This window comes from Pelecanus crispus, chromosome 26, assembly GCF_030463565.1.
Source record: "Pelecanus crispus isolate bPelCri1 chromosome 26, bPelCri1.pri, whole genome shotgun sequence".
Taxonomy (NCBI): Eukaryota; Metazoa; Chordata; class Aves; order Pelecaniformes; family Pelecanidae; genus Pelecanus; species Pelecanus crispus.
The window spans coordinates 1,559,552-1,579,137 of record NC_134668.1 but is presented as its reverse complement, the minus strand read 5'-3'; the positions used below and the strand labels follow the sequence as shown (position 1 = coordinate 1,579,137).

Below are 19,586 nucleotides of genomic sequence, written 5' to 3'. Positions count from 1 at the left end.
GGCTGCGGCCAGCCGGCACCCGGCCAACAGAGCAGCCTCATCGCAGCTCTCGAGCTGATGAAGCCCGGTGAGATCAGACGCATCCCGGCATTTCTGCCAGCTCACCCTTCCGGCACTCTGCAGGCCAATTTAATTTTCATAGCGCACTTTGCTGGCAGCAGCTGCACCTCGGGAGCCCGGCCGGCTCTCCCCCACCCCCTGCCAGCTCATTTCTCTGGCTACCAGCCCCATCCATTACGTCCTGGCACAGGAACAGCCCAGGCGGCCGTACCTGACATTGGGACGCCCGGACAAGGACGATTCTGCATTATTTTAGCTACAGTCTTGGTCCCACCGCAGCCGGGAAGCAGGCGAGAGTCCGGGAATTCCTAGGCAGCGCAGGCTGGTCCACCTGGGAAGTCAAAGCGGATTTAATAGTCGTGCTCAGCTTTTTCAGGCACCCCTGGCCTCTCCCTTGCCAGCGCGGAGCTGAGCCCTGCCCCACTCATCGCAGCTCACGGGGAGAAGGACAGACGGCTCACCCACCCCCCCAGCATCCCAAAACTGGGGTGGGGACCCCGGCACCTCATGCCACAGCCGAGCCGGGCTCGGTCACTCATGGGGCGCAGCCCAAGCCCCTCCCAGTTCGTACTGGGACCAGCAGCCAGGAACTGGAACCAGCAGCGCGAGGGGAGCCCAGCACCCCGGGCGGCGCACGGGGCAGCCGCGGAGCCGTCATGCCGCAGGGACCCTATAGCAGCCATACGTCCCCGCCGTGCGTTGGCCCTGGCTGGATGCCAAGCGCCCGGCAAAGCCACCCTGTCGCTCCCCCTTCCTCGACCGGAACAGGGGAGAGAAAAATCTCACGAAAAAGCTCGTGGGTCGAGATAAGGACAGGGAGATTGCTCAGCAATTACCGTCACGGGCAAAGCAGATTCGACTTGGGGAAAATCAGTTTAATTTATTGCCAGTCAAAACTGAGTAGGAGAGAGGAGCGAGAACATGTGTAAGGTAATGCGAAATAAAACCAAATCTTAACACACCTTCCCCCAACCCCTCCCTTCTTCCCGGGCTCAGCTTCACTCCCAATTTCTCTCCTTCCTCCCCCCGAGTGGTGCAGGGCAGGGAATGGGGGTTGCGGCCAGTCCATCACACAGCATCTCTGCCGCTCCTTCCTCCTCAGGGGAGGACTCCTCACACTCCTCCCCTGCTCCGGCGTGGATCCCTCCCACGGGAGACAGTCCTCCATGAACTTCTCCAGCGTGGGTCCTTCCCACGGGCTGCAGTTCCTCACGAACTGCTCCGGCGTGGGGTCCCCTGTGGGGTCACAAATGCTCTGGTGTGGGTCCCCCATGGGGTCCCAATTCCTGCCACCAAACCTGCTCCAGCCTGGGCTCCTCTCCCCATGGGGCCACAGCTCCTGCCAGGAGCCTGCTCCAGCGTGGGCTTCCCATGGGATCACAGCCTCCCTTGGGCACATCCCCCTGCTCCGGCGTGGGCTTCCCATGGGATCACAGCCTCCTCTGGGCGCATCCCCCTGCTCCGGCGTGAGCTTCCCATGGGATCACAGCCTCCTCTGGGCACATCCCCCTGCTCTGGCGTGGGCTTCCCATGGGATCACAGCCTCCTCTGGGCGCATCCCCCTGCTCCGGCGTGAGCTTCCCATGGGATCACAGCCTCCTCCGGGCACATCCCCCTGCTCTGGCGTGGGCTTCCCATGGGATCACAGCCTCCTCCGGGCACATCCCCCTGCTCTGGCGTGGGCTTCCCATGGGATCACAGCCTCCTCTGGGCGCATCCCCCTGCTCTGGCGTGAGCTTCCCATGGGATCACAGCCTCCTCCGGGCACATCCCCCTGCTCTGGCGTGGGCTTCCCATGGGATCACAGCCTCCCTCGGGCACATCCCCCTGCTCTGGCGTGGGCTTCCCATGGGATCACAGCCTCCTCTGGGCACATCCCCCTGCTCCAGCGTGGGCTTCCCATGGGATCACAACCTCCTCTGGGCGCATCCCCCTGCTCCAATGTGGGCTTCCCATGGGATCACAGCCTCCTCTGGGCACATCCCCCTGCTCCAGCGTGGGCTTCCCATGGGATCACAACCTCCTCTGGGCACATCCCCCTGCTCTGGCGTGGGCTCCTCCCCGGGTGCAGGGGGATCCCTGCTCCCCCGGGGGCCTCCACGGGTGCAGGGGCACAGCTGCCTCACCATGGTCTTCATCACGGGCTGCGGGGGAACCTCTGCTCCGTGCCTGAAGCACCTCCTGCCCTCCTGCACTGACCTGGGTGCCCGCAGAGCCGTTCCTCTCACGTATTCTCACTGCTCTCTCCAGCTGCCATTTGTGTCCCGGGCCTTTTGTTTGTTTGCTTGTTTCTTAAATACATCATCACAGAAGCGCTGCCACCGCTGCTGATGGGCTCGGCCTTGGCCAGCGGCGGGTCCGTCTTGAAGGCGGCTGGTGTTGGCTCTATCGGACACAGGGGAAGGTTCCAGCAGCTTCTCCCAGAACCCACCCCTACAGCCCCCCCCTGCTACCAAAACCGTGCCACGCAAACCCAAGACAGTCCCCCAGCACAAACCCCTACAGCACCCTATAGCACCCAGCCAGGCTCCCAGAGCCCCCTCTGCTCCCCACTCCCTCCCACAGCTCCCTACGGCCCCGACATGCCCCTGTCACCCTCACCCACCCAGCCCCTATGGCCCCCTATAGCCGCCTCATGCCATCAGCCAGGCCCCTGTAGCCCCCTCAGGCTGCCAGCTGGGCCCCTATAGACCCCTGTATCCCCACCTAGGCCCCTACGAGGCCCTACCCAGGCCCCTAGAGCCCCCCGGCGCCACCAGCCTGGCCCTTATAGGCCCTGTAGCCGCCTCATGCCATCAGCCAGGCCCCTGTAGCCCCCTTGGGCTGCCGGCTGGGCTCCTATAGCTCTCACCCAGGCCCCTATAGACCCCTCAGGTCCCTGTAGCCCCCATCTAGGCCCCTACAAGCCCCTACCCGGGCCCCTACAGCCCCCAATGGCTCTCTAAAGCCCCCCCCAGGGCCACCAGCCCAGCGCCTACAGCCCCTACAGGCCCCTCATGCCATCAGCCAGGCCCCTGTAGCCCCCTTGGGCTGCCAGCTGCACTCCTATAGCTCTCACCCAGGCCCCTATAGACCCCCCAGATCCCTACAGCTCCCATCTAGGCCCCTAGAGCCCACCGGGGCCACCAGCCCAGCCCAGCCCAGGCCAGCCCCTATGGCCCCCTCATGCCATCAGCCAAGCCCCTGTACCCCCTCGGGCTGCTGGCTGGGCTCCTATAGCTCTCACCCAGGCCCCTATACACCCCTCGGGTCCCTGTATCCCTATCTAGGCCCCTAGAGCCCACCGGGGCCATCAGCCCAGCCCCTATGGCCCCTATAGCCCCCTCACGCCATCAGCCAGGCCCCTGTAGACCCCTCGGGCTGCCAACTGCGCTCCTATAGCTCTCACCCAGGCCCCTATACACCCCTCGGGTCCCTGTATCCCTATCTAGGCCCCTAGAGCCCACCGGGGCCATCAGCCCAGCCCCTATGGCCCCTATAGCCCCCTCACGCCATCAGCCAGGCCCCTGTAGACCCCTCGGGCTGCCAACTGCGCTCCTATAGCTCTCACCCAGGCCCCTATAGACCCCTCGGGTCCCTACAGCCCCTACCCAGGCCCCTAGAGCCCCCCGGGACCACCAGCCCAGCCCCTACAGCCCCCAATGGCACTCTATAGCCCCCCGGGGCCACCAGCCCAGCCCCTATGGCCCCTATAGCCCCCTCATGCCATCAGCCAGGCCCCTGTAGCCCCCTCGGGCTGCCGGCTGGGCTCCTATAGCTCTCGCCCAGGCCCCTATAGACCCCACAGGCCCCTACAGTCCCCCGTGGCTCTCTAAAGCGCCCCCGGGCCGCCAGCCCAGCCCCTATGGCCCCTATAGGCCCCAGGGAGGCGGGGCGGCGGGGCGGGGCGGAGCCGTGGCGGTGACGCGACGGTGACGCGGCGGTCAGGTGACGCGGGCCGTGCCGGTGCCGTCCCGGGGCCGCCATGCTGTCCCGGCTGCTGAGGGAGCACCAGGCCCGGCAGAGCGAGCGGCGGGAGCTGCAGGGTGAGCCCGCCCCCGTCCCCATGGCGACAGGCCCCGCCCCGCGCCCCGGGGAGCGGCGCGATTGGCGGCGGGAGCTGCCGCTCACGGCGGGGGTGGGGGGAAACAGCGCGGGCGCGCATCCCATTGGCCGGCGGGGCTGTCCGTCAAGGGTGTATGTGTGGCGGGGGGGAGCGGCCGTGGCGGTGAGGGGCGGGAGGCCGGCAGGGTGGGGCGTGATGTCACCCCCCCGCACGCTGACGTCACGCGGCTCCCTGCTGGCGTCACGGCCAGCGCGTGTAAGGGGCGAGGCGGGGGGTGGGGGGAGCAGGGCGGGTTCGGGTCCCGCCGGCCCTCACGGCCGCGTCCCCGCAGAGCGGCGGCGCAGGGAGGCCATCGCCGCCGCCACCCGCCTGACCGAGGCCCTGGTCGATCACCTCAACGTGGGGTGAGGCGGGGACCCCCCGACCCCCCAAACCCTCGGCCGGGGCCCCCCGACCCCCCCAAACCCCTGGCTGCGGCCCCTCAGCCGGGATCCCCCCCCCCCAGGCCCCTTGCCCCCAAACCCCTGGCCAAGGACCCCCCCACACCCCACGCAGGGACCCCGACCCCCAAACCCCCAGCCCTTTTCCCCCCGAAATGCCCCAGTGGGGACCCCCTGGATGCCCCCAGCTCCTTTTACCCCTGGAAGCCCCAGCCAGGGACCCCGCCACATTGGTACCCCCTTCCCCCCAAAGTCAGGCACCCCCCCAAACCCCACCCAGGGACCCCTGCACCCTGACTCCCCCCAACCCCCCAGCCCCTTCCTCTGCAAATCCCCTGGGTGGGGACCCCCAAACCTCCCAGCCCTTTGCCCCCCGAAATGCCCCAGTGGGGACCCCCTGAACCCCCCCAGCCCCTTTTACCCCTGGAAGCCCCAGCCAGGGACCCCCCCACCTTGGTACCCCCTTCCCCCCAAAGCCAGGGACCCCCCCAAACCCCACCCAGGGACCCCTGCACCCCTAACCCCTGCGGCCAGGGACCCCCCACAAAGCCCCTTCCCCCCCACACCCCCAGCCAACAACCCCTGCACCCCCCAAAACCCCTGCCCGGGGACCCCCTTAACTCCCTGGCACCTTCCCCCCCCCCCCAAACCCCACCCGGGCGCCCCCAGCGCCCCCCCCCCCCCAGGCTCCCCAGTGCTTTGGCTTCACCCCTACAGCCACCCCCTCCCCAGGACCCCCCAGCCCCCACCCCGGGGCCATGGATTGGGGCAGGACTGCACCCACCATGTCCCCCCCCATCCCCCGTGTCCCCCCCATCCCCTGTGTGTCCCTGCCGTCCCCCGTGTCCCCCCCATCTCCGGTGTCCCCCCCCCCGGCAGGGTGGCGCAGGCCTACGTCAACCAGCGGAAGCTGGACCACGAGGTGAAGACGCTGCAGGTGCAGGCAGCCCAGTTCGCCAAGCAGACGGGGCAGTGGATCACCATGGTGGAGAACTTCAACCAGGCCCTCAAGGTGGGGGTCCCCGTGTCCCCCCCCCAAACACAGGCAGGGAGGTCTCCCCCCGCCGCCGCGACGCCGGCTTGGCACGGGGTGGGATTTCCCTCTGGGACACGTGGAGAAGCAGCGCCGTGGGAACCCGCGGCACCGGCGCCGGTTAAGGGACGGCGTCCCGCAGCCCCATGCGCGCCGGGAGCCCGCCGCCGGCACGGTCCAGCCTGCCCGGTGCCAGAGGGTGGGTGGGCTGCGGCACCCCAGCTCGACGTCGGCACAGTCTGGCAGTGCCGTCTGCCTGCTCACACTGGGGCGGGCAGCACCCGCGGGGGTCCCAACCAGCCCCGAGCGCCCACCGCGCTGCGGCTGCCGGATGCAGGAGGGTGGGAGCAGTGAGCCAGTGTGGGGGGAGCGAGCCAGGGTGGGCTCCCCCCTGCCCAAATCCCACCGGCAGCTCCCTGACAGCCCCCTCATCCCGGCAGGAGATCGGTGACGTGGAGAACTGGGCCCGCAGCATCGAGATGGACATGCGGACCATCGCCACCGCCCTGGAGTATGTCTACAAGGGGCAGCTCCAGCCCTCCTGCTCCTGAGCCGCCGCTGCCAGGCTCGTCCCCTTCCCCGCGCCGCTGCAGCCAGTCCCGGCAGATAACGTGGGCCCAACCGTGATGCTGCGGCAGCTCCCTGGTCGTTTCGGGGGACCCCTCCGTACCGGGGGAGCAGGCAGAATAAAGCGTGGTTGTAAAGGCAGTGCATGGAGGCCAGGCCAGGCGCGTGCTGGGGCCCTGGCACGGCCACCGGCTGCCCCCTCCTAAGCCCCCTCATCCTCTTTACCGCTTAGCTCGGGCTCTGAGGCCCCTTTTTCTCCTGGACAAAGGGTCCCTTCTGTGCCGGGAGGGCTTTAATCCCCCCCAGAGGGGCAGAGCTCGGCCCCCCAGCTCCGGGCAATGCCCCCTCCCAGGGCGGGGAAGGGGACCTGGGGGGCTCTGCGTGCCCCGGGTGGGGGCTGCCCTCCCTCCTGGCTCCGATCAGGGGCTCCTCCTCAGGTGAGGGTCCCCCCACCAAGGCGAGGGGCACCCCAGCACCTCCCTGGAGCTGCACCCAGCGTGGGGCGGGGAGGTTCGGCCTGCCCTGAACTTTGGCTGCGGGCTCTGCCCCAGCGCAGGGGGAGGAGTGGCCGCGGCCCCCCCGGCTCAGACGGCCTTTGCTGCCGCAGCCACCACAGCGCCCGGAGCCCTCTGCCCCGCCGAAGGTAGGTTGGGGGCTCGGTGGGTGGGCTCCCCTCCGCACCCCAAGCTGGGCCAAGGGTGCCAGGTGGAGCCAGGCCCACAGCAGCCCCGCGCCGTGGGTCTGCCCCATGGCCACGGTGAGATGAGTCTGTCGGGTCTCGTGCACGCTGAGAGCCCACACCGGCTCCGGCCCTCACCGGGCTCCGGGGACCCAGACAGACACAGGATGTCCCCCCACAGGCCCCAAGGGCAGGGAAGGGTGGGGGCTGTCACCTCTTTGGGGGGGCCCAGCCCAGGCCCCCCCCCCCAGCCAGCACCCGCTGCTGGGAGCAATGGGAGCAGCCTGACACCCCCAGAGACCCCCAAAAACGGGACGCAGCCCCCTGCAAGGGCTACGGGAGGTGGGTTGGGGGTCCCGGGACAGCGGTGATAGTCACCTTCGGGAGCGGAGGACGCCCAGGGTCGTCCCTGCCCGGGGAGGGGGACAGGGTTAAGCCAGGGGGGCAGCAGCTGGGACCCCCCTCGCCCCGGTGCTGCCCCGCGGGCCCTGGGTGCCGGCCAGGCGCTGACGCACTGCGCCCGGCTAATCCCCGGCACATCCCCGGCACGCCGCGCTGAGGCCAGGCCCGGCCGGAGGTTGGTCAGTCGGAGACGCATCCAAGGGTGGGTGGGTGGGGGGGGGGGGACGCGGGGTGCTCGGCCCCACGCCAGGAGGGTGATGTGGGGTGCTCAGCCCCACTGCGGGAGGACGGGGACCACCGCCCGGGGGTCCCCAGGTGCCCTGTGGCGCCTGGGCACGGACTGAGCCCCGTGCAGGACCCCACTCCAAGCTGGGGGTCAACCCTCAGCACCCTTCTCCCACCCTCTGCCTGGGTGGGCTCTGACCCCCCACGGTGGGTGCCAGGGGATTTGGGTGGGTGGGGGGGTCCACTGCGCAGGGTGCATGGCTTCAACTTGGGGTGCAGGGGTTAAGGGGTGGGGGGGTGGCATGGCCCAGGGCCACCCGGGTTGGTCTCCCACCGCCCACCCCGGCCCTGCAGCCCCCCGCCATGTGGCCGTACCTCTTGCTGGCGGTGCTGGCCTGGGCGCTGGGCTGGCTGCTGCGGGACCGCCGGACCCTGCCCTCCGTCAAGGACAAGCATGTCTTCATCACCGGCTGCGACAGCGGCTTCGGCAACCTGCTGGCACGCCGGCTGGCCCGTCGGGGCTACCGGGTGCTGGCTGCTTGCCTGACCCAGAAAGGGGCCGATGGCCTCCAGCGGAGCTGCTCTGGCCACCTCCGCACCACCCTGCTCGATGTCACCCGCTCCGACAGCATCCGCCAGGCCGTCGAGTGGGTGCGGGCAGAGGTGGGCGAGAAAGGTGAGGAGGAGCAGGATGGGACCCGGGGAGGGGCGGGGGGTCCTGGGGAGGAGCAGGATGGGAGCCAGGGAGGAATGTGGGGTCCCAGGGGAGGTGCTGGGGGGCAGGAACATGGGGTCCCAGGGGAGGAGCAGGATGGGACCCCGGGAGGAACATGGGGTCCCAGGGGAGGTGCTGGAGGGCAGGAGGGGACCTGGGGAGGTGCTGGGGTCCCAGGGGAGGTGCTGGGGGGCAGGAACATGGGGTCCCGGGGAGGAGCAGGATGGGACCCAGGGAAGAATGTGGGGTCCCATGGGAGGTGCTGGAGGGCAGGACGGGACCCGGGGAGGTGCTGGGGTCCCAGGGGAGGTGCTGGGGGGCAGGAACATGGGGTCCCAGGGGAGGTGCTGGGGGGCAGGATGGGACCCGGGGAGGGACATGGGGTCCCAGGGGAGGTGCTGGGGGAGAGGAACATGGGGTCCCAGGGGAGGAGCAGGATGGGACCCAGGGAGGAATGTGGGGTCCCATGGGAGGTGCTGGGGGGCAGGATGGGACCCGGGGAGGTGCTGGGGTCCCTGATGGGTGTTACAGGGCAGAATGGGGCGGGGGTCCCACCAGGGCATCCCAAGGCGAAGGACGAGGGGGCTCTGGAGGGGGGCTGCGGGGCAAGGTGGGTCCTGCCAGGGGTTGCTGTGGGGTGGGGGGGAGCCCCGGCGAGGGGCTCTAGGGTGGGGTGGGGGGGGGGTCCCCGCAAGGTGCTGAAGGGCAGGGTCCCACCAGGACACACTGGGGACGGGACGGGGGTCCCAGGGGAGGTGCCATGGAGCAGGGGCACAGAGGACGGGGACGGTGGCCACCGTGTGTCCATCCCCCCAGGTCTCTTTGGGCTGGTGAACAACGCCGGGGTGGCCAACCCCATCGGCCCCACGGAGTGGATGGGGATGGAGGACTACCGCCAGGTCATGGCCGTCAATGCCTTCGGGGCCATCGAGGTGACGCTCCAGTTCCTGCCGCTGCTGAAGCGGGCGCGGGGCCGGGTGGTGAACACCTCCAGCGTGCTGGGCCGCCTCTCCGCCAACGGCGGCGGCTACTGCATCTCCAAGTACTGCATCGAGGCCTTCTCCGACAGCCTGCGGTGGGTGCCGGCCCCCCTCGCCCGCCCCACGGCCGCCCCCCAACCCTCCGCCCCGCGCCTTGACGGCCGTGCGTCCCGCAGGCGCGACATGTACCACTTCGGGGTGAAGGTCAGCATCGTGGAGCCCGGCTTCTTCAAGACGGCCGTGACCAACCTGGAGAGCATCGAGGCGTCCCTGCGCCAGCTCTGGGACCGCCTGGCGCCCGAGACGCGGCTCAGCTACGGCGAGGATTTCTTCCACAAGTGTGAGCGGGGCGGGGCGGGGCGGGCACCCGCTGCCTCAGTTTCCCCTGCCTGACCCCCTCCCCTTCCCCTGCCTGCATCCCCCAGACCTCAAGGTGCAGCGGCTCATCATGAACGTCATCTGCGACGCGGACCTCAGCAAGGTGACCCGCTGCATGGAGCACGCATTGGGCGCCCGGCACCCACGCACCCGCTACAGCGCCGGCTGGGACGCCAAACTGCTCTGGCTGCCGGCCTCCTACCTGCCCGCCTGCCTCGTCGACTTCGCCCTGGCCACCATCCTGCCCAAGCCAGCCCACCGCGTCCGCTAGCCCACTCCTGCAGCCGCCAGCCCCGCCGCCCAGGGCTGCCGGACACCCCCTCCCCAAGCGCTGCGAATAAACCGCCCGTCCCGGGTGCCGTGCAAAAACCGCTGCCTGTGGTGCTCGTCCTGGTGGCAGCCCCGGGGCCGGACGGGGTCCCCGAGCGGCTCCCGGACTGCTGGTGGCATTGCCATGGCGCACGGAGACCCCAGCCCCGCTGCAGCCGGGCTTCAGGGCCACGGGCCTCGGGGGGACGCGCAGGGACCGGGCCACCGGCACTGCCCTTCCACCGGCCCCGGCACTGCCCTTCCACCGGCACGGCACGGCATCCTCTTGAAGCATCCCCAAGCCAAACTGGCCCCCCCGGTTGCCCCCCAGCACCGCGTGGGATGGGGCTGCTCACACCGATGCCACACACGCCAGCCCCCCCCCTCCCATTGCTCCCAGTGGGACCAGTCCCTTCCTGGTGGGGAGGTTCCCATCACAGGACGGGGCAGCACCCGGGGGCTCCCCTAGCCCTGCAGCACCCACAGGGTCCATGAACCACGGGGGGAGGACACCTCCTCCACGAGGGACCCCCCTACACCCACGAGGGACCCCCCCCACCCCAAGGGACCCCTCCCACCCCCACGAGGGACCCACACACACCCACGAGGGACCCCTCCCACCCCCAAGAGGGACCCCCACACACCCCCACGAGGGACCCCCACATCCCCATGAGGAACCCCCCCACCCCAAGGGACCCCTCCCACCCCCAAGAGGGACCCACACACACCCACGAGGGACCCCCCACCCCCAAGAGGGACCCCCCACCCCCACCCCAAGGGACCCCATCCCACGCCCAGCCCGGCGGGCGCAGGGGGACACGTGCCTGTATGGAAACCAGATTTTTATTTCTGAACCTGGGAGTGCTCCCCCCCTGCGGACCCCCCCCCCCCCAAGCCCCTGCCGGCCCGTGGGGAGGGGTCCAACGGCGCAGACACCCAGGGTGGGTTTGGCACGTGGGACCCTGCCCCGGAGGAGCTTGCAGAGGGCAAGCGAGCGCGAGCGGCCCCCAGAGCCCCTCAGGTGGGGGGCAACAAGAGCTGGAGGGGGGGCAACAAGAGCTGGAGGGGGCTACATGACCTCATAGCCGCTGCGGATGCCCTTCATCAGGCAGCAAGCAAAGATGATGCCCAAAATCTGGAAAGGGAGAGGGGAGGGGGGTGACCCCCATCCTGCACGGCCCCTCACACGCAGCGGGGGGGGTCGCAGCCCCATATGGGGCGAGGAGGGGGGTTCAGCCCCACATGGGGCGGGGTGTGGGGCTCAGCCCCACGTCCTACCTCAAAGAAGGCGATGCCCAGCGCGACCGCGGCCACGGTGATGATGTTTTTCTTCACCCAGGCTTCGATGCTCTGGAGGCAGCCCTGGGGGAGCAGCGGGGCTCAGGGGGCGGTCGGACCCCCGGGGGTGTGGGGGGCATGGGGGGGGGGTCTCACCTCCTCGTAGATGGTGGTGGGGCTGGGGTGGACGTTGCAGGAGGTGGTGTTGATGCGGCAGCAGGACCGGGGCACGGTGTCGTTGGTCTTGAACGGCTCGATGGTGGCCCAGTCCGTGTAGTTGTTGGCTCCGCAGCAAGTGAACTGCCAAGGGGGGGGGACAACGTGGACCCCAGGGGGTCAGGGGGGCCGAGCCGAGGACAGCCGGCCCCCCCACCCCGGGGCCACCCCGTTACTCACATCCCTCTGGAGCTCATCTATCGCCTCCGTCAAGAGCCTGTCCTCCCCGTACTTGTGCATGGCGTTCCACAGCCCGTCCTCCAGCACCGAGCGGACCTGGGGCGGGGGGATCGGGGGGGGGTCAGAGAGCAGCGAAGGGGGGGTCTGCAGCACCCGGGCGGGGTCCGCGCCCCCTCCCCACGTGTCTCCACCTTGTCCTTGAAGACATAGCCGGCGATGGCGGCGGCGACCTCCACCAAGAAGATGATGCTGAGCAGGACGGCGAACTGCGGCGGGGGGAGAGGGTGGGGGTCAGGGTGGGGGGTTAAGGTGTGCGTAGGGGGGTCGGGGGGGGGGGGGTCAGGGTGCTCACCGTGGTGACCATGCAGTAACTCTCCTTCCAGGCGCCGCAGCAGCCGAAGAAGGAGATGAAGAAGATGATGACGCCCAGCACCAGGATGGCGATGGGGGAGCTGGAGGCCGAGGTGCTGCTGACCACCAGCACCTTACCCAGGGCCCCCTGGGCATAGATGCCGATGGCGATGAGGGCCACGCCGCATACCTGGGGGGGGGGGGGGGCAGAGGGAATTGGGGTGCAGCTGCCACCCCACAGGCCCGGCACCCCCCCCCAGAGCCAACAGGGTTGGGGGGGGTCACCCGCAGCTCCAGGGTTCGGCCCCAAATTGGGGACCCCTTTCTTGGGGGTGATGGCGGGGGGGGGGGGGATCTTCTCTGCCCCCACCCCCCCCCCACCCCAGCGCAGCCCCGACAGCGATGTCGCCACGGGGGCACGGCGGCGGGAGGGGACCCCGGTCCTGCCCCACGGCGGGACGCTCCGCAGGCCTGCTGCGGCGAGGGGGGAGCCGGGTTGGCGGCCGCAGGAACGACGGGAAGTCCGGCCTTCCGGCCACGGCGAGAGGCCTCGGAGGGGGGAGCGGGCACTGGCTCCGGGGGGCCGCAGGCGAATCGGGGGGTGCCGGCGCGGGGCGGGGGGGCACACCAGGCACCGTCTTGGTGGGCACAGGCAGCCCACTCCCATGGGAACCAGGACGCCATTCCCGGTGCTGGGGCAGAAGCGGGTCCATCCCGCCCGTCTCCCGCACCCCCGCCATGGGTGGGACCCCCCGCCCCGGCCTCAGTTTCCCCGTGATGGTGGGGAACCCCCCCAGGCCGGCCCCCCTGAGCGCCGTCGGCCCTGTTTGCTCGCTGGGCGTGGGTAAATAGAGCGAGGAGGCCTGGCCGCCCGCTGCACAAACACTCGCGGCGGCGGGGGCCGGGGGGGGCTGGCGCCGGTGTCCCCGTCATGTCCCCCTGCGCTGGCCAGCGGCCCGAGCCCCCCCCGCCCCGGTACTTCAGGGGTGACTCAGCCCGGCGGGATCAGGGTGGGGGCCGGGACGAGTCACTCCCTGCGTGGGGGGACGGGATGACGGCCGGGAAGGTGCCCGCCCCCCCCCCCCAATCTATCGTCACCCCCCGCTACGGCCGTTGGGTTCCTCGCGCCTCTTTCTTCACCCCAACTTCCCCAAACCCGCGCCCTGCCCCACTCGGGGACCCCGGCTGCGGCAGCCAGGAGCTGTGGGGCTTGGGGGGACCCGGCCACCCGTGGTGTCCCCACCCTGACCTCGGGGCTCGGCGTCCCTCGGCCAGGGCGTGCCAGCCTGGCCCTGCCCAGCCTCGTTACCCCTGGAACCTACTGATGGCTGCAACGCTGCCCGCTGCCAGGCCTCTCCTCACCCCTCTGCCCCCCCAGCCCCCGCTGCAGCACACCCCCCCCCCCAAGCAGCAGGGCCCCCCCGGGGTCCCCACACCCCCCAACTCAAGGCCCGAAAAGGGGGGGGACGGGGGTGTCGAAGGGGCCGTAGGTGGCGGGGGGGGAGCTGCGTCGTGGGGGGGAGCACCACGGGGCGGGGGTGCTGCCATGGGGCGGGCCCGTCCCCGGTGGAGCACGGTGGGCAAGGGCCCGTCTGCCCGGTCCTGCCGGCCCCGGGGAGTCCCCCCCCGGACCCCCCCCGGCCCCGCACTCACCCAGAAGATGAAGTTGAAGATAAAAACCAGGAACTTCACGCATTTCATCCCGCCCTCGACCGCCATGGCCCGTCCTGCGGGAGCCGCCACCTCAGCCCCGGCACCGCGCCCGGGCCCGCTCCCAGCCCCCGCCTCGCTCCCGGTGCCCGGTTCCCGGTGCCGCTCCCGGTGCCCGGTTCCCACCCTCCTGGTCCCCGCCCCGCTCCCGGTGCCCGAGCCCCAGCATCCCGGGCCCCCTCCCGCTGCGCTCTCAACCCGCTCCCGCTCCCGCTCCCGGTCCCGGTCCCGGTCCCGGTCCCGGTCCCGGTCCCGGTCCCGCTCCCGGTCCCGCTCCCGGTCCCGCTCCCGGTGCCGCCGCTCCCCCGCCCCGGGCCCTCACCGGCTCCGCTGCTCCGCCGTTTGCTCCACGATCATGTGATGGGGCCGCGGGAGTCAACAGGCAACCCCGTCCCCGCCCCGGGACCGCCCCGGCCCCGCCGCCGCCGTGGCTCCGGTCCCGCCCCGCACCCGGCCCCCGCCCCGGGGCAGCACAGACACGCGGGTGCCAGGGACGCTTTAATGGTGCCGGAGCCACCGGCCCGCGAAGGGGGGACATGGGGGGGGGGGGGGTCGCAATGGGGGGACCCCAGCACCCAGAGCTCCCAGCCTGTGGCCCGGCGTCCGGGGATCCCAAACACCCCGGTCCCGGGGACCCTGTGCTGCTTGGGCCCTGTCACCCCATGGCCTGCACCCCAGGGTCCCGGTCACCCTGCACCCCGGGGTTCCAGTCACCCTGCACCCCGGGGTCCCGGTCACCCTGCACCCTGGGGTCCCGGTCACCCTGCACCCCGGGGTTCCAGTCACCCTGCACCCCGGGGTCCCGGTCACCCTGCACCCTGGGGTCCTGGCTACCCTGCACCCCGGGGTCCTGGCTACCCTGCACCCCGGGGTCCCAGTCACCCTGCACCCCGGGGTCCTGGCTACCCTGCACCCCGGGGTCCCAGTCACCCTGCACCCCGGGGTCCTGGCTACCCTGCACCCCGGGGTTCCAGTCACCCTGCACCCCGGGGTCCCGGTCACCCTGCACCCTGGGGTCCTGGCTACCCTGCACCCCGGGGTTCCAGTCACCCTGCACCCCGGGGTCCCAGTCACCCTGCACCCCGGGGTCCCGGTCACCCTGCACCCCGGGGTCCTGGCTACCCTGCACCCCGGGGTCCCAGTCACCCTGCACCCCGGGGTCCCGGTCACCCTGCACCCCGGGGTCCTGGCTACCCTGCACCCCAGGGTCCCAGTCACCCTGCACCCCGGGGTCCCGGCTACCCCATGCTCTGCACCCCAAAGTCCTGGCTGGCCCCTGCCTGCACCCCAGGGTCTTGGCTACCCTGCACCCTGGGGTCCTGGCCACCCAATGCCCTGCACCCCGGGGTCCCCAGCACCTGGTTCCCCTTGAGCCCTGCCACCCCATGTCCTGCACCCCGGGGTCCTGGTCACCCTGCACCCTGGGGTCCCGGTCACCCCATGCCCTGCACCCCGGGGTCCTGGCCACCCTGTGCCCCTTGGACCCTGCCACCCCCTGCCCTGCATGCCGGGGTCCTTGGCACCCTGCACCCCAGGGTCCCAGCCACCCCATGTGTCCTGCACCCTGGGGTCCCAGCCACCCTGTGCCCCTTGGACCCTGCCACCCTGTGTCCTGCACCCCTGGGTCCTGGTCACCCCATGTCCTGCACCCCAGGGTCCTGGTCACCCTGCACCCCAGGGTCCCAGTCACCCTGCACCCCGGGGTCCTGGCCACCCCCTGCCCTGCACCCCGGGGTCCCAGCCACCCCGTGCCCTGCACCCCGGGGTGGGGGCCGCCGCGGGCTCAGAGCCCCGGCACGGTGGCCAGCGCGGCCAGCACGGCCTCCAGGTGCTGGGGGTTCAGGTAGGCCACGAGGCCGCCCCGGTTCGCCCAGCGCTCGGCCCCCGCTGCCCCCTCCACCGGGCAGTTGTAGACCAGCTCGGGGGGGGGCCCGCTGTCGCCCGCTCGCCGCGCCCGCAGGGTCCTCGCCAGGGCCACCGCACCCCCGCCCAGGGCCCGCAGGATGGCGTGGGGGCCGCAGGCGTCCCAGGCGAAGGTGCTGCCCTCGGAGAGGACGTAGGCGTCCGCCAGCCCCAGGATGACGCAGAGCATCTTGTAACCGGCGCCGGCGGCGAAGCGCAGGTGGTCGCCGCAGAGGGTGTCCAGGGCCGCCCGCACCGCCGGCCCCTCCGCCCAGCTCAGCACCACGCAGGGCGCAGGGCGCGGCGGCGGGGGGCTCAGCGAGCACAGCCGCGTGTCCCCGTACGCGACGCCCCAGTGGTACCTCCCCTGCCACCTGCGGGGACGGGGACCCTGAGCGCGGAGCCCGTCACCGCGTCCCCAGCTTCTCCCCGGCTCCCGGGCGGGGGCCAGGATCTGGCCATGCGCCCACCCCGGTGCCGGTACCTGCGGGTCAGGGGGTCCCGGCGGAAGAAGGGCTCGTTGATGACGCCCAGCACCGGGCAGCCCGTGCGCCGGTCGTAGGCCCCGATGAGCACCAGCGCCGAGCACAGCCCCGCCGGGGCGATGCCGTCGACGGGGGCCACGTCCTCGCGCCCGCCGATGTACTCGTTGGTGGAGTCTGCGGGTGCAGCCGCGTTCGCCGGGGCTCAGCCGCGGCGCGCGTGGGGCGGGTGGTGGTGGTGGTGGGGGGGGTCCCCGACCCGCCCTCTCCCAGCACCCCCTCACCGATGGGGTCTATCCAGATGGCCAGGTCCTGGGGGGGGATGCTGAGCGCCACGCCGGCCAGCTCCGCGTCCCCAAGCACCACGTCCTGGTGCACGGCGGCCGCCAGCAGCTCGGCGGCCGCCCGCTCGGGCTGCAGCACGGAGAGCAGCAGGGCCGCCGTCTCTCCCGGCGTGGCACAAACCTTCACCGCCACCGTCTCCCCTGCCGGCACCCCGCGCCTCAGCGACGGCCCCGGCGGCCCCCGGCGTCCGGGGGGGACCCCCGGCTCCGCTGCTCCCCCTCTCCCCGCCCCGGGGACTCACCCTGCCCGGTCCTGAACTCGTTGGACTCCTCGCCGTGGATGTGGCCCTGCAGCGCCGGGAACTGGGAGGGGGGGACAGGGTGGCTCGGCCACAGCGCAGCGGGACGCGGGGGTACCTTGGGGACGGACCCCCGTCCCCGTCCCCTACCTCCTTCCCCAGGTCGTGCTTGATGACCTCCTGGATGAGGACGTCCGCCAGCGTCTTGAAGTCCTGCAGGAACCTCCTGTTCCTCTCGGCCCCCGTCTTTTCGGCCACCAGCAGCTGGAAGAGGGGCTCCTCTCGCCGGCACAGCCGGGCGATGTGCGCCGCCTTCTCCGAGGCGCTCACCAGGGCCTGCAGCAGCCCCGCCATGGCCGGGGCTTGTTCGGGGGGAGACACGAGGGGCTGAGGGGGCACCGGCCACCGCCCCCCGTCCCGCCGGGGCCCGGGGCCCAAGCGCCCTGCCCGTAATTTCCGGCTGCGGGGAGCGCCCAGGGCCGCATCCTGCCCGGCTCTGGGCCCAGGGTGGGGACCTGGCTCAGAGGATCCTTCCCGGCTGCCAGAGGCCACAGCCGGGAGGTGGGGACGTGGCCGTGGGGACGTGGACATGGGGACGTGGGGGTGTGGACACAGGGACGGGGACGTGGGGACGTGGGGGACGTGGGGACGTGGGGACGTGGGGATGTGGGGACATGGGGGATGTGGGGATGTGGGGACATGGGGATGTGGGGACATGGGGACATGGGTACGTGGGGACATGGGGGACATGGGGACGTGGGGACATGGGGGACATGGGGACGTGGGGACATGGGGGACATGGGAGACGTGGGTATGTGGGGACATGGGGACATGGATGTGGGAACATGGGGGATGTGGGGGACATGGAGGATGTGGGGACTTGGAGGACATGGGAGACATGGGGGCCATGGGGACATGGGTGACACGGGGCCATGGGGACGTGGGGACGTGGGGACATGGGGCCATGGGGGCCATGGGGCCATGGGGCCATGGGGGCCATGGGGGCCGTGGGGCCATGGGTACGTGGGGCCATGGGGACATGGGGGACATGGGGATGTGGGGCCGTGGGGCCACGGGGGACATGGGGACATGGGGGACACGGGGACATGGGGACACGGGGACACAGGGGATGTGGGTACATGGGGGACACGGCGACACGGGGGATGTGGGGGACACGGGGACACGGGGACATGGGGGATGTGGGGACACGGGGGATGTGGGGACACGGGGGACACGGGGACACGGGGCCATGGGGGATGTGGGGACACGGGGGACACGGGGGATGTGGGGACACGGGGCTGTGGCCGTGGGGCTGTCCCTGGCCAGGCCCGCGGCCCCACCGGGGGGTTCCGGCGCGGGGGGGGGGGGGGGGGGGGGGGGGGGTCCCGCGTGGAGGAGGAAGCAGCCAGGGCTGGGGGGGGGGCCAGGCCCCCGCCCCCCCGGCCAGGCGTGGGGTGACGGCCCCGCGCCCCCCGAGCACCGCAGCCCCCCGGGGCCGCGCCACGTGGGGAGGCCGCCACGCCCGGGACCCCCCACTCGCGGGATGCCCCCCCCCGGGGGTCCCCCCACCCCCGCGGAGCCCCCCCCAACCCCCCGCGACGCCCCCGGGGGGGGTCCCGGGGAGCCGCCCGCTGCCCCCCGCTGCCGTTACCGGGGCCGGTGCCGCTGACAGCTCCTGCGGGGCCACCCGTGGGGCGGGGCCGGGACGCGTCACGCCGCCGCCTTAACCCCCTCGGTGCCGCGGCCCGGCGGGCGGGCGGGGGGGGGGGGGCTCCCGGGCGTCCGAGGGGTCCCGGGCGCGGCGGGGTGGGGGTGGGAAGGGGCACGGAACGGCCCCGGTGTTGGGGCTCTGAGCTCCGCCTCCCGCTTCCGCGTCTCTCCCCCGCGGGAGCCCCGGGAGCGGTGACACCGGGGAGCGGTGATGCCGTGGCCGTGGGGACCCCCCCCGGGCTCCCCGCACCGGGACTCGGCGGGGGGGGTAACGGCGGGACCCCCCCCCTCCGCTAAGCTTTCCCCGGGACCCTCGCCCCGTCCCCATCCCCGGGGGTTGCGGGTGCAGCGGTGCCGCCCCCGCGCCGCACGGTGGCGCTGTCGCCCCGGCGCTGCGCCTCGCTCCGGTTTTACCGGCGCCGGTGTGCACGCGCCTCGCTCCGGAGCCGGCCCCCCCCGCCGCGCCCCCTGGCGGGCCGCGTTTGCGCTACCGGTCACCGGAGGCGGCGGGGGGTGGGGGGGTGGATAACGGGGACCCTTTTTCACCCCCTGCCCCGCCACACCGGGACTCCCCCCACCCCCGGTGCGGCGTCTCCCCCACCGCCTCACGGCGCCGGATCGGGCCCCGCCGCTCAACCGGGAGCGGTGCCGGTGCATCCCCGGTGCCGGCGCATCACCTCGCTCCTTCCCCTCTCCATGGTTCTGATGGAGCCGGCACCGGCAAGCGGGGGATCCAGCCCCGTCCCGGGAGCAGCGGGGAACGGCTGAGAACCGGGATGGGTTCGGGCAACCGGGATGGGCTCGGGCAACCGGGATGGGTTCGGGGAGCGGGATGGGGTTGGGGAGCGGGATGGGGTTGGGGAGCGGGGTCGGGGAGCGGGATGGGGTTGAGGAGGCGGAGCGGGAGGGGCTGGGGAGGGGGTGGGGGTTGACGTGGGGGTGGAGGGACCGGGACGAGCATCCCCCCCCGGTCTTACCGGAGCGGCGCGGCGGGACCCAACTCCCGGCAAGTGCGGCGGCCCCGCCGCACTTGCCGGGAGTTGGGTCCCGCCGCGCCGCCCCCCCCCCCGCAACCGGAGGCGGGGGGGATACCGGAGCGAACCGGGCAGCCTGCGGGGGCGGCGGGGCCGTTCCCGGTGCTCGGGGGGCCGGCGGCGGCTGGTGACAAGCCCCTGCCAGAACCCTCTTTTGTGCGCCCGCAGCCAATCAAGGCCGCTGACGACACACTTCTCTTGGGGTATAAAACCCCGGGGCCGCCGCTACCGCCGCTTTTTTTCTTCCCCCCCCCCCCCATTTCCACCCCCCCCCCTTGGTCCCTCAACCACCCCCCCGCTTCCCCGC

The 19,586-nt window shown here is 72.0% G+C and overlaps 4 protein-coding genes across 4 annotated transcripts; 2 read left to right on the top strand and 2 right to left on the bottom strand.

Moving 5' to 3' along the window:
* Nucleotides 1-4,024: 4,024 nt before the first annotated feature.
* Nucleotides 4,025-6,219, top strand: BLOC1S1 (biogenesis of lysosomal organelles complex 1 subunit 1). The gene is made up of 4 exons (XM_075725085.1): nucleotides 4,025-4,085; nucleotides 4,437-4,509; nucleotides 5,425-5,557; nucleotides 6,019-6,219. Exons 1-4 carry the CDS (start codon nucleotides 4,025-4,027, stop codon nucleotides 6,127-6,129), a joined length of 378 nt encoding a protein of 125 aa, XP_075581200.1. The 3' UTR covers nucleotides 6,130-6,219.
* A 1,595-nt stretch (nucleotides 6,220-7,814) lies between these two features.
* RDH5 (retinol dehydrogenase 5) lies at nucleotides 7,815-9,795 on the top strand. Its single transcript, XM_075724978.1, has 4 exons — nucleotides 7,815-8,127; nucleotides 8,983-9,241; nucleotides 9,323-9,486; nucleotides 9,572-9,795. The coding sequence occupies exons 1-4, from the start codon at nucleotides 7,815-7,817 to the stop codon at nucleotides 9,793-9,795; spliced, it is 960 nt and encodes a 319-aa protein (XP_075581093.1).
* Nucleotides 9,796-10,731: 936 nt separating this feature from the next.
* On the bottom strand, nucleotides 10,732-13,930 carry CD63 (CD63 molecule). The gene is made up of 8 exons (XM_075725004.1): nucleotides 13,891-13,930; nucleotides 13,512-13,585; nucleotides 11,860-12,048; nucleotides 11,699-11,773; nucleotides 11,508-11,603; nucleotides 11,268-11,411; nucleotides 11,112-11,195; nucleotides 10,732-10,968 (listed from the first exon to the last, which is right to left on the bottom strand). The coding sequence occupies exons 2-8, from the start codon at nucleotides 13,575-13,577 to the stop codon at nucleotides 10,903-10,905; spliced, it is 720 nt and encodes a 239-aa protein (XP_075581119.1). The 5' UTR covers nucleotides 13,578-13,585; nucleotides 13,891-13,930; the 3' UTR covers nucleotides 10,732-10,902.
* A 1,421-nt stretch (nucleotides 13,931-15,351) lies between these two features.
* On the bottom strand, nucleotides 15,352-16,889 carry INPP1 (inositol polyphosphate-1-phosphatase). The gene is made up of 5 exons (XM_075725003.1): nucleotides 16,686-16,889; nucleotides 16,539-16,599; nucleotides 16,237-16,437; nucleotides 15,955-16,129; nucleotides 15,352-15,844 (listed from the first exon to the last, which is right to left on the bottom strand). The coding sequence occupies exons 1-5, from the start codon at nucleotides 16,887-16,889 to the stop codon at nucleotides 15,352-15,354; spliced, it is 1,134 nt and encodes a 377-aa protein (XP_075581118.1).
* Nucleotides 16,890-19,586: the final 2,697 nt, after the last annotated feature.

Excerpts from the sequence above, each read along its gene's own strand:
- BLOC1S1 (XM_075725085.1), top strand. The coding sequence starts at position 4,025 with ATGCTGTCCCGGCTGCTGAGGGAGCACCAGGCCCGGCAGAGCGAGCGG. Across the intron at positions 4,086-4,436 it reads CGAGCGGCGGGAGCTGCAGG|AGCGGCGGCGCAGGGAGGCC; the intron begins GTGAGCCCGCCC and ends GCGTCCCCGCAG. Across the intron at positions 5,558-6,018 it reads ACTTCAACCAGGCCCTCAAG|GAGATCGGTGACGTGGAGAA; the intron begins GTGGGGGTCCCC and ends TCATCCCGGCAG.
- RDH5 (XM_075724978.1), top strand. The coding sequence starts at position 7,815 with ATGTGGCCGTACCTCTTGCTGGCGGTGCTGGCCTGGGCGCTGGGCTGG. Across the intron at positions 8,128-8,982 it reads GGCAGAGGTGGGCGAGAAAG|GTCTCTTTGGGCTGGTGAAC; the intron begins GTGAGGAGGAGC and ends CCATCCCCCCAG. Across the intron at positions 9,242-9,322 it reads GCCTTCTCCGACAGCCTGCG|GCGCGACATGTACCACTTCG; the intron begins GTGGGTGCCGGC and ends TGCGTCCCGCAG.
- CD63 (XM_075725004.1), bottom strand. The coding sequence starts at position 13,577 with ATGGCGGTCGAGGGCGGGATGAAATGCGTGAAGTTCCTGGTTTTTATC. Across the intron at positions 11,604-11,698 it reads GCTATGTCTTCAAGGACAAG|GTCCGCTCGGTGCTGGAGGA; the intron begins GTGGAGACACGT and ends CCCCCGCCCCAG. Across the intron at positions 11,412-11,507 it reads TAGATGAGCTCCAGAGGGAT|TTCACTTGCTGCGGAGCCAA; the intron begins GTGAGTAACGGG and ends CCCCCTTGGCAG.
- INPP1 (XM_075725003.1), bottom strand. The coding sequence starts at position 16,889 with ATGGCGGGGCTGCTGCAGGCCCTGGTGAGCGCCTCGGAGAAGGCGGCG. Across the intron at positions 16,130-16,236 it reads CATCTGGATAGACCCCATCG|ACTCCACCAACGAGTACATC; the intron begins GTGAGGGGGTGC and ends CTGCACCCGCAG. Across the intron at positions 15,845-15,954 it reads CGGGACCCCCTGACCCGCAG|GTGGCAGGGGAGGTACCACT; the intron begins GTACCGGCACCG and ends CCGTCCCCGCAG.